This window comes from Vulpes vulpes, chromosome 8 (genome assembly GCF_048418805.1).
Source record: "Vulpes vulpes isolate BD-2025 chromosome 8, VulVul3, whole genome shotgun sequence".
Taxonomy (NCBI): Eukaryota; Metazoa; Chordata; class Mammalia; order Carnivora; family Canidae; genus Vulpes; species Vulpes vulpes.
In genome coordinates this window covers 17,119,045-17,132,090 of record NC_132787.1, presented here as the reverse complement: position 1 = coordinate 17,132,090, position 13,046 = coordinate 17,119,045, and the positions used below count along the sequence as shown (strand labels likewise).

Genomic DNA, 13,046 nt, shown 5'->3' with positions numbered 1-13,046 from the left:
TAAATGGTAAAGTATGGGAAGTACTGTGATGGAGTAAATACAGATTGCCATGGAAAAAACATAGCAGGAGGACCTAAATTAGAAAAGAAGGAGCTAGCAAAACAAAAACAAAAACAGGAAGTCTAAGTGGGAGCCTAAAGATGAGCATAGCTGTTAGTGAGATGGAGAGAAGGCAGAGAGGACACATGTGCAAAAGCCCAGAAGACAGAATATGCGGGTTTGAGGAAGTGACATGTGTTTTTTGTGGGTGGGAAACAGAAAGCAAGATAGGGGGAAGTTAAAAAGAACCCAAGAAAAAAAGAAAAGAAAAAAAAAGAAAAAAAAAAAAGAACCCAAGAGAAATAATTAGAAGCTACATTGCAAAGGTGTTTGGTGAGTCATGTTAGAAATCTGAAGAGGACAATGGGAAGAAGCCTCTGCAGGGTTTTAGCAGGAGGGGTATGGAACTGTTTGTGCCACCTAGCATGTCAATCTTCCTGTACTGAAACGCAGTGTTTTTCAGAGGGGGTCCAAGGAGGTAGCAAGAATGCCTCAGGGCTTTGGAGTCATCTTGACTTCTTTCTCTCTCACTCCATTAATCCAATCCATCGATAAAGACCATCAGTTCTACCTTCAAAACTATATTCAGAAACAAATTCCTCCATCTTTACTCTTACTACTCTAATTAGCCATCTTCCTTTCTTAGCTAGAAGACTATTTAATATTCTGCTCAACAGTCTTCCTGCCTTTGTCCTTATCCCCATACTGTAGTCCCTACAGAGTAGCCACAGTGATCCTTAGAAAATATAAGCTAGATCTTGTTCCTCTTCTTGAAACCTGCAATGGCCTCTTACCTCACTAAACCTGAACTCTTTACAATATAAGGCCCTTATAAGGCCCCACACGAACTTGGCCCTGGCAACTTCTCTGCCTTCATCTCCTACTACTCACCTACTCTGTTCCAGCAACACTAGCCATACTGTTGTTCTGTGAAAACACCTCGCAGGCACTTGCCAAAATTTGTTGTTCCCTCTGGCTAGAACGATCTTCCTTTAAGTTTCCATGTGGTTCATTCCCTATGGCAGACTGTACTTTCTAAAAATGACTCCAACGGTATTTCTAGTTCTACAATGCTGTTCTAGAACCTTGTCATTCTCCCATCAAGGTCATGGGTGGCTCACTGAGAGTGCCTACACCCAGGAACTGAAAACCTGTTCTGTAAAAAGCCAGATAGCTCTACAATGCTGTTCTAGAACCTTGCCATTCTCCCATCAAGGTCATGGGTGGCTCACTGAGAGTGCCTACACCCAGGAACTGAAAGCCTGTTCTGTAAAAAGCCAGATAATAAATATTTTAGGCTCTGCAGCCCTTATAAACTTTGTCACAACTACTCAGCACTAACATTGTAGTGTAGTCCAAAAGCAGCCACTGACAACACATAAGGAATGGTTATGACTTTATTTATAAATAGGAAGCCAGTTGGATTTGCCCAGAGGGCCGGTCTGCCTACCCCTCACCCAGTCAAGTAAAATGTAACGGAGGTGAGAAGTGACAAATTAATGACTTTTCAGGGTAGGCTTAAAAATGCAATACAACTTCCATATCTCCGGTCATATACACTCCAACATATAAAAAATTTGACCAATGTGAAGTTGCCATGCTAGAGATCACACAAAGAGATGGCACAGAGATTGAGGATTCCCCAGCAATGTTTCCAGCCCAGGAGATATCACCTGTGAGTGGGTGAACCTTCAGATGATTCTAGTCTTTAGCCTTCGAAACAATCTAACTGACACCCCGTAGTGCAGAGAGGTTACCTTGCTAATAAACCATACCCAAATTGCAGATTTGTAAGCAAAGTAACAGTTTTGTTGTTTTAAATCAAGAGTCAACAAACCATAGTCCTTAGGTCAAATCCAATCTGCCACCTGTTTTTGTAAATGAAATTTTATTAGAACACAATACCACTCATCCATTTAAGCATTGTCTATGTCTACTTTTGCACTACAACAGCAGAAATGAATAACTGACAGAAACTAAACGGCCTATAATGCTTCAACTATTTACTATCTAGCCCTATATAAAAACAAAAACAAAAACAAAAAAACGGCCAGATTATGAAAAACCCACAATCCATGTTTTAAGCCACTTAAGTAGTATACTGGGGTGGTCTGTTATACAGCAGTAGCTAATGGAAACACTCCCTTAACTTTCTTTAAGTCTCTACATAAATACTATCTTAAAGAACTTTCCTTTATCATTCCATAAAAAATACTGCTTTCATCCTATAAATGCCATTAAAATGTCACTTTTCCTCTAGAAAGTCTTTAGTGAATGGGGAAGTATACTGCTGTATACACATGTACATTGTATACTGACACATTACTAGTTTCTCTATTTTGTTTGGCTCTCTAGATTGCAAGTGACTCTAGGAATGGTGCTATATTTTTACAACTGTAAACATACAAGAGTACCATGCACAGAACAATATACTATTTGGGGCCATAAATGGTAATTGATAATAAATACTAAAAGCAAAATCATGAAGCTTAGTATTATTAGGTCAGTGAAAATGTCTTTATCTTTATATTTCAAAACACTGAATATGAGACCTAGAAATAACTAAGGTAGCTTTATGTAATTATTTTTATAAATGTTGGTAAGAATTAAATTACTATGTATATTTGGGAAGAATAAGACAATTAGGTAAAACACAAATACCTGAATTTGTTAGACGAAAATTGGTTTATTCCCAATCTTGGGAATAGCTGTGTAAGGAAAGGCCATGACAAGGCCTTTTTATAGTTATGTCTTCACATTAAAATTGCTTTCATCTTTATAAGAAGAGGAGATTCTCTGCTGTTTTATGAATAAAAACCCATGTGACACATCTATTATTATCCGTAAAGATTATGGGAAGGAAGATTTGAATCCCTCTTTTTCCAGGTTATGTTCAAACTTATTTGGGATAGTGCATGCCATGTATGTATTTGTTGAAAGAATAAAACAAGTGAATAAGAAAACAAAACAACAGCTAGGGGCACAGGATCAGATTTAGTTCCTCTCTTGATTAAGTCTATAGTTCTCTTTTTACATGTAGTAGACAATACAGAAACACAGGTGACCTCCAAAGTCGAAATAAAGATTTAGTTTGATAGGCTTTCCTGACATCATAAACCACAAAATTACAGCTCTAACTGTTTTTGAACAGCTGCCAAATATTCCCCTAAGGTTTTGTAGCTTTCTGGAGCATGCATCAAACATTTACAGGAAAAGCTTGCCAAAAGTTGTGCTCAAAGTAAAGAATGACTTTCTACACTACAGATAACAGATGTAAGAACTCTCAAATTCTCTTCCTACGAATCAAAAAAAGTAAGAATTATATTTCTAATTTGGGAACCATGACTTGGAAAATGCTACTGCCTTTTCATTTTTTTAAAAAGTGAGAATTCTTGTAGGAATTATGAGGTTCAGTTTTCAGAAAACCTGAGACATAAATCAAGATTTGTTCACTAGGGCATTCAACAATCTCTTTTTCCCTAATACTGCTCCTTACTAACAGTATCCCCTTTCCAACCCACACTCCCACAATAAAACAACTAAACATTTAGGGTTGTCAATGTTTACCGGATTACCATTGGTAATCAGATTACTTTAGTCAAAAGTGGGCTCACAATGCTGTGTATCGCTCCTGGTTTGAGCTGACTACATGTCCTTATTATCTCTCTGGGCTATTTCAGGCAGTCTGGCTAGAATTTTAACAATTTCTTTTTCCATTTTCTATAGTTCTATGACTTCTATGCCCTCTCTTATTACACAAAAATAAATTATTCAAAGTTGGTCTGTTTGCCTTTCCTTTCTCTGATGTTCATTCCCTCTCTCCCACCTTTTTCCTTTAATAAATATTAATTTTATGTCATGTATTACATTAGATCTTGGTAATTCAAAAGACAAATATGAAAATAATCTCTTCAGGGAGTTCACAGTCTGGTAAAAAAGGCAAGCACACAAACCAATGGTTATAAAATAATAGGATCAGTGCTGTTGCAGAGTATGTTCAAGACATTATAGAAACAGAGAAGAGAGAGCACCTAAATACTCCTGCTTAAGATGATTTTGCAGGGGAGGTAACAATACTTCTCTGTAAGGGAAGGGAAGTATTATAAGTATGCAAACATTCCTTCATTTAGTCAATTATTTCAGCCTCTACTGTATGTAAAACTAGGGATACAGCAATGAATAAGGGAGAGTATGCCTGTCTTCGTGGTGCTTACATTATGACAAGAGACACAGAGCTGATAACTAGCTACATAATCAATTATTTAATTACAATTGTGATAGGTACTACAAAAGGATACAAGGTGCTAAAACGTCCTAAGAGAACCTGAAGGGACCTGACTGAATGGTGGAAGGGTGGTCAGGGATGGCTTCTCTGAAAAATTGTTTAAAATGAAACCTGCAGGGTCACTAAGAATTCACCAGGGGAAGGAGAAGCGGAAGAGCCTTCCCGAGAAAAGCAGAAGCAGAAGTTTTAGTGTAAAGAATAAAAAGGATAGGAACAGAAGTCCACATAAGTTTGGGGGTTTGGATTAAGGTGAGTGTGTAGAAACAGAGAGAAGTAGATAGATATCTGATTGCACATGGGAGAGGGTAAGAAAGTGGGAACCTTCAAGGATAATGCCAGATTTTCAGCTAAGACAACCAGGTGGATGGTTGTACCATTACTGACCAAAGCTAGTGGGAAGATCATAAATCCAGTTTTGGACATGTTAAATTTGAGACACCAGTGAATATTCCAGCTGCAAAGTTAAGAAAACAAGTGGCTCCTCCAGTAACAGCTGGATTAAAGCCCCATTCCTAGAATTTTATTGTGAGACATGAACTTAAACCTGGATGAAAATGAGGGCTTAGTTTCATTCTAATGTCAACCCTATTAATCTAACTAAGGGTTCTCCATCTCAAATTCAAGCACTTGCTGAGTCTCTAAAAAGTATATATAGTTCTTTATCCTTTGAATCTTATAAGATAGGCATCTGAAATAGATTTTTCTCAGTCAGCCCTTTATCCTTTACTCTTTGCTCATCATTCCACGCTACCTTTCTTTGTGATCAAAGTAAAAAAGAAATTGTAAACTTAGAGCTTTATAGATTATAAAAAGCTTTATAAGTTATGACTCTTTTAGTTACTTAAAATATATATATCAGATGTTTCATTTAGAACAGTTATACAAAACAGAATCTTCATACTTCATATAAGTTGCTTAAAAAGGTACTGATCATATTTTCTTAACAATCCCTAGGTTCTCTACATTCTTAAGGGTAAGTTCTACTGACCAGAATATTATATAGTCATGGATGCCAATATGCAGAGATCTGAAACAGGGGTAGGGGGAGGCAGGGGAACTTCAGTTCCATTTGCAATGCTTTGCTTCATTTAAAAGAAAAAGTACAAATCTGAAGTAAATTTGTCAATGTTGAAATATGTTAGTTCTAAGGTATATGACTGTTGGTATTGTTTTGTTTTCTGATACTTCCCTTTTGCCTTTTTTTCATGAAAATCTCTCAATCAGCAACCGAGACATAGAAAGCAATTAATTCAGAAATAATTTCACCTGTCCCTTACATTCATTTTCTATTTCATTTGCATGGCACTCATGGAATTTTTTTTATTTAAAAACGTTCACTGCTTTGGAGTATTTAATTTCTGTATGAAATTAATCATCCTTCTTCAAAGCACTACTGTTGCTTGTTAAAGAAATGACTGATATTACAGAAGGTGATGACTCATTGGAGTGAGATTTTGCTAAAGGCAAGAAGAAAGCTTTATACCTCTAGGTGGGAATAAATTATAGCTTCATACAAATGCACTTACTAATAAATCAGAGGAAATTAAGGGCAGTAAATCTATGACCCAAATGCAGACTAGTTTAATGGGATGCTTTTCAGAGATTTTCAAGGAATGCCAGCAAATCCTTTTAGATTTGCAGCAATAAACAAATGCTATGTGGTGTTTAACCATCAAAACACAAGCCTATGTGTTTATTTTTCATAGAAGACTTTGGTTGCTTACATAAAATAACCCCAGAGGCAAGGGTAAAGAAAATATCAAAAACAGATTAAGGAAGCTGATCGCTGCTTTAAAGATGAATGCTTTACAGACCAAGGCTAAAGTTATCATGGATATCTCATTATTAATGCATTCAAATGACTAACAGAAAGAAAAAGTGGCATTTTGTTCCAAATGACTATGGATTCATATTGTAGTAAGAACCATTCTAATTTCTCACAGATAAATTTATACTTTGAAATATCTTACTAATTTAAGAAGTCAAGTGTTGTAGTCTATTTACATTCTTATCTAGGTTTCCATTGCTTCATTTAGACACTCTTTTCTTTAATACTTTTCTATTAATTTGCTGGCACAGCAGCTGATAAATTATTTTTTGTCATTGTTGTTTGTTGGCTATTTTAGTTAGAAGCTTGCCTGTGCTCCCTCCAAATATCATAAATATAACAAACAGTTGTGTTCTACTTAATATCTATGATGCTGTCTTCACCAAAGATGAGGCTAGGCCTCACAGTATTAACTTGCAGCAAAATGGCATCTCTGGTTAGAGAAATAACTATACTGTGTTCTGTGAAGAATCAAAGTCAAAGTGCCAAGTGCCTTAGGCATTTGTACTTAGAAAAAGTACCATGTTACTCCCTCTTTGCAGCAAACTGAGACTGGAATGAATTTACTGTGATACAGAAATATCACAAAAGGTCCAATGTGACCCACATCATTTTAAGGTGCAGCTCAAAACTAAGTGACATCATTTTTCTTTGGAGGAGGCAGCATGTAGATAGGGAAAAAGTCAGCTAGAGAGTAAGAATGATCTGGATTTAACCGTTGAGACTCTTTGCATAACTATGGGTTAGTAACCTCTATAAAATATGAATAAGAACTCTCAATGGGCACATGTAAGCATGTATGCAAAAGTAACTTACATAACTATTTAGCAGGTATCTACTGTATATTAATTTCTTTCCCTTATAGTATCATAGCATAATGGGATCTGTTGGCTCTACCTTTAAAATACTCAAAACACTCTACAGCTATCAATGTCTCAGTCCACTGTTAATTATTTCTGTGCCTATGATGCCTGATATCTGATTTGCTCACTTTAGGGCACTCTGATTTTTATAATCAAAGAATTCCATTCATGGAATCCCAAAATATTACCCAGGCTTTTAATTAGGACCCTTCCTAAATAATCTGAAAACTATGACTATTTCTAAGACCCTCTAAAGGTACTTATAATCACCAATGGTAGTTCACTGCATTAATTCAGAGTCCTTATAAATAAATTTCTACTAATGTGTAAATGACGAATTGAAGTTCCTTTTCCTCTTTACTTTGTGAATATGATAAATTACAGGCCCATCATACAACATTCCTTGAAATATGAAAACTGTAATCACGCTTCTTCTATCAGGCTCCTTTCCAGGCAAACAAATATTACTGTTTATCAAAGCATCTATGTATAATTAATACAAACCCACAACACAGCTTAATAGTAGGAAAAGAAAATGGGCTTTGAAGAATACATGCATTCCAATGTTCACAGCAGCATTATCTAGAATAGCCAAATTATGGAAATAGCCCAAGTGTTCATCAACTGATGAATGGATAAAGAAGAGGTAGTAATCACACAATGGAATATTATTCAGCCATTAAAAAGAATGAGATCTTGGGCAGCCCTGGTGGCGCAGCGGTTTAGCGCCGCCTGCAGCCCAGGGCATGATCCTGGAGACCCTGGATCGAGTCCCACGTCAGGCTCTCTGTATGATGCCTGCTTCTCCCTCTGCCTGTGTCTCTGCCTCTCTCTCTCTCTCCCTGAATAAATAAATAAAATCTTAAAAAAAAAAAAAAAAAAAAAGAATGAGATCTTGCCATTTGCAACAACATGGATGGAGCTAGAGAGTATTATGTTATTAAGTGAAAAAAGTCAGAGAAAGATAAATATCATATGATTTCACTCATATGTGGTCTTTAAGAAACAAAATAAATGAGCATAGGGGAAAAAAAAGAGAGAGACAAACAAACAAAAAAAAAGACTCTTAACTATAGAGAACAAACCAATGGTTACCAGACGGTAGATGGGTGGGATATTGGGGAAATAGGTGATGGGGAGTAAGGAGGGCACTTGCTGTGATGAGCACCAGATGATGTATGTAAGTATTGAATCACTATATATACACCTGAAACTAATACCACACTGTATGTTAATTAACCGGAATTTAAATAAAAACTTAAAAAAAAAAAAAAAAGAAAATGAACTTTGAGAGTCTGTTGTATACACTTATTAGCTGTGGAAACTATAGGGAAGTAACTTAACTTCTCAGAGCTTCATTTTCCATGTCTATAAAATGAGAACAATATTATCCACCTTACAGAACTGTTTATTTAAAACATTCAATTAAATAAAATAATGTAAAAAAAATAATAAAATAAATAAATAAATAATGTAGACATTCAAAATATACTTACTATTGTCATTTTTTTTTTACTATTGTCATCTTAATGAAACAAAAAGGCTCAAGATGGAAAAAACATACATACCATGTTCACTGCATCTTGATCAAAAGGGTTCCATTCTATATTCTCAGGATAGTGTGCCAGCACTTTAGATTTGAATGTTCTTCTCAAAGGACTCTGGTCAAAATTTTCACCTATAATAAATAATTAATAATTAGTTAATATCTAAATTTTTTTCAAACATGTCATAGTTTTATTTTTTATTTTATAGATATATTGACTAATAATGTTGAAATCTGATTCAATTTCTACCTCTAATAGTCTGAACTGTAAAATCCTCAATGGACAACTGAAAGGAACTGTTAATAAAAGGATCTGCATTTAAAACTTCAGAATCTGGGATCCCTGGGTGGCGCAGCGGTTTGGCGCCTGCCTTTGGCCCAGGGCGCGATCCTGGAGACCCGGGATCGAATCCCACGTCGGGCTCCCGGTGCATGGAGCCTGCTTCGCTCTCTGCCTCTCTCTCTCTCTCTCTCTCTCTCTCTCTCTGTGACTATCATTAAATAAATAAAAAATTAAAAAAAAAAAAAAAAACAAAAAAAAAACTTCAGAATCTGAATTTCAGCATCCTGGCCAGATAACAATACTAAAAATCAAGATCTACCAAAATGATCTTTGCTGTAACCTAATTATTGTTCTTATTTCAATATATAGTGATAAAATATCTACTTGGAAACATCTAATTTATTAAAGAAACATCCCAAATTGAGCATCCTGAATCATACTTCTTCTGATCCTGAGATTTTGTACATGGATATACAATGCTGCCATGCTCAAAGGAGGCAATCTTGCTTGTGCTTCCACAGAAATCTGACAAAGGTGACTGTACCCAGGCTTTTACAAGTAACAGAATGAACAGAATTAGAAACATCATTACTAAGTTGTCTAGTTTAGTAGACAGAACATTTTAAACACCCTAAACCTATGAAAAGAAACCAGCTATTCTAAGCCAAATTTATTACCTGCCAAAATTCTGGAAAAAATTAAGGGAGGCTATACTTTGATTATTACATATTTTTAAAAAACTTCAATTATAGCTGTCACCTCAGTTCTTTATCTCCTTGACCAAATTAATTCCCGGGAGACCGGTTTCTCCCAAATGCCTTAGTTCCATAAAGAGCACTGGGTGTTATACTATATGTTGGCAAATCGAACTCCAATAAAAAAATATACAAAAAAAAAAAAAGTTAGGATGGATGGCTCTTCAATTCTCAATGTCAAAAAGTTGAGAATGAAGAATTAGAAGACCTTGGAATATCATTCTGTCTCCTGGGTTTTTTCCACTTAAGTTTTAATTAAGCGTAAAACACAAACTGTCATATCAAAAGATAAATGCCACTTACCAGTATTTGTATGAGTAAAGATATCAAAGTAATTTATAAATCATAATTGGGCATTTAGACTCAGTTTTCATTTTTGGTAAAAGTATGAAAAGATGGATACCAAAACATCTTTTAGTGCAAAACTTAACAGATCACAAAGGAGGGAAATGTCACACTCTAAAATCTTGTTGGAAACTGTGATATAAAATACACAGAAGCTTTTCTGAATAAAGGCACATAGTTTAAACAGATATGCTGCAGCAACTAACCTACTGTTTGTAATTTCAGCCCTTGGCCAATGATTATTTTCCTTTGGATTCTTCTTACTTATCTAGGCAAATGCTTCATCTCTATCTTTCTACTCCACATTTCCATCTTCTAAGAGATAGATAGCTTTCACAGCTAGAAGAAAAACTGTTAAAAGCATCCCTGAGGATAGTTTATGAGTTTTTGCAACATGCCTCTAGAGCATGCTTATAAAATCAATGGAAAAATGTGGAAGTGTCCACAAGTTAGCGTGCCTGAAGAAGAGTTAGGGTTCAGAATGTCTGATTTCAGGAAGGGTAAATGACATCTTTAAGCTGATACTAGATTTTCATGCAAACACTAAGAATTTTTAGATTACTTCTTCATGAAAAAAAAGAAGAAAAATACTACTTTCCCTTCACTTTAAATCACAGAAAACACAAAACAAAAATTCTCTTTTGGTCCTAAAGGTCTATGCTTCTGACTCTGCTATCGACTCAGGAACAGGATATCCTCAGATAATATACAGCAACCAAGAATTCCTCTCCTTCACCCACCCACAGAAATGTTTATTTTTATCATAAGAGTCAATAAAATGTGAAACACTTTGTGAACAGAATAAGCGGCACATAATGTAAGATATAACTCCTTGCAACACTTACCTTTTAATGAATTCCTGCCTGAGTCTGGTAAAATACTAACATTATCTTCACTCATATATCAAGTTATTAATGGGCAGAGGATAACTCAGAAAAGTCATGAGAGTGCCATTTTCAATATAATTGTTCTATTAACTAAGGAACACCACACCCTCTTGAAGCACAATGGAATCACCAGAAGAGAGAGAAGGAAAATCACCTTTTTCAGAGAGAAAAAATTTCACAAAAGCAAAAAAAATGGAAACACTCACTAAAAAGAAACACAAATCTAAGAAAAGAAAAAATAGAACCACCACCACCATTGCCACCACCACCACTTACTAGACGGCCAGGAAAAAGGGGGCAATAGGAAAGATCGTTGCTGTATATATATAGCTGTCTTGGCAAATATCATCTTGAAGTAAATTAAGGGAAGAACCAACTATGTAGAAATTCTGATAACACTGTTCAGGATTTAGACATGAGTGGATGTAGTTATCATTACTATTAATAGGCAAAGAAGAGAATCTTCAAGAAGCCTTCTGAAGATGGGAGATGGGTAAACAACCTAGTCTTTTCATTTTGAACCCATATTAAAAATGAATTTCTAATTTAGAATTTACTTCTAAGACTTAGCAGGAGAAATGAATCAGTCTAAGAATTTGGGTTCCCAGGCAATTGAAATTATACACAAACATCCTTAACTTAAAATCTACCTTTTTTTTTTTTAACACTATCCTGAAATGATCAAGGATTGTAAATTTGTGCAAATATTAATATCCCCCACTACAAACACATATAAACTTAATTCCAAGTAATACTGTTAAGTAACTTGCTACTAAATTTAAGCTGCAATTCATTCAGCCTTTCCTCCTCAGAAAATAGTATATATCTGCCAAGAGAGCTTAAGACTAGTGAATAATTTTTTCAAGGCATGAAGCAAATGAGGTCTTTATAAAAATTAAGATGCAGATGAGAGAACAAAAATACAAAATAATACCTATTTTTTACCCAAGCAATAATGAAAACAAAAAACCAATTATTATGGGCTTGGGGTGAATTAAAATAAGGATTTCTAACACCTCAATTTTTATTTTTACTTTTATTTTTACCTGAAGTCGTATTTGCAGCATCTTGGCTCTTGCCATGACGATCTGCTTCTAGCCATTGGTACAAAACTACATAATGTAACAGAAACAAAAAACTTTATAAACAAAGAAACACAAACACAAAAGCAAAATGACTCTGAAGAATGGAAAATGAGAATAACAGATTAAACAAAAGCAATTAAACATGAGACATTAACATCAATGGAATGTAGCTTAACACTAATAGTATGTAGCTTATAAGCTACTTTTAATAAGAAAGCACAAAGAATAGGTAATTTTATCTTAATGTATTATGCGAAATACTATTTAAACATCTGTTAACAATTATTCATATGGGAAAAAAGCACATATATTCTTCTCAATGCTGATTTGAAGAGAAATATCAGGAGAAAGCTAAGGCTTCCAAAGTCAGATAAAATATGATAGCAAGACTAAATGACCAACCTTAAAAATTACATCTCAACTTCTGCACAACCTATCAGAATGGCTGAAGTCCAAAAAAATGACTATACCAAATCCTGACAAACACATGAAGTGACAGTAACTCTCATTCATTGCTCGGTGGGAATGCAAAAATGATACAGCCACTTTGGAAGACAGCATGGCCATTTCTTACAAAGCTAAACAGTCTTACCAAAGGATTTCACAGCTCTAGTCTAATCAGGAGAAAAACATCAGATAAATCCCAAGAGAAGCAATCGACAATATATACCTGATGATTACTTGCGCCAAACTACCAAGGACATCAAAATGCAAAGTCAGAGAAGCAGTCACACCCACGAGGAGTGTAGGGAGACAAGATAACTGAATATAATGTGATATATATGATGAGATCCCCCAAGAGAAAAAAGGGCTTTAAGTAAACACTAAAGAAATCTGAATAGAGTACATACGACTTTAGTTAATAATCATATATCAATTGACTTGTTAATTGTAACAAATATACTACTGTAAGATGTTAATGATAGGGAAAAATGTGTGTGATTGGGGTGATATGGGCTATATGGGAACTCTATTATCATCTCAATTTTTCTAAAACCTGAAACTGCTCTAAAAATCAAGTCTGTTTTAAAAAAGCATTCCATTATGTAAGGACAAAATCATACAGTATGCAATCTTATAAGTAACCTACCTTTTGGAAATCACTCTATGCAAAAAAGAATTGAAGTATG

The 13,046-nt window shown here is 35.0% G+C and overlaps 1 protein-coding gene across 3 annotated transcripts in view; it reads right to left on the bottom strand.

Moving 5' to 3' along the window:
* Positions 1-13,046, bottom strand: part of DENND5B (DENN domain containing 5B) — a 189,537-nt gene that overhangs the window by 99,402 nt on the left and 77,089 nt on the right. Inside the window, exons 2-3 of one of the 3 annotated variants that reach the window (XM_072765635.1) lie at positions 11,878-11,943; positions 8,584-8,693 (exon numbers count right to left, since the gene is read on the bottom strand). In XM_072765635.1, coding sequence (XP_072621736.1) covers positions 8,584-8,693; positions 11,878-11,943 — 176 coding nt within the window. Of the gene's footprint in view, positions 1-8,583; positions 8,694-10,150; positions 11,748-11,877; positions 11,944-13,046 lie in introns of those variants that run through there. The other 2 variants (XM_026000077.2, XM_072765634.1) reach the window with 2 other exon arrangements.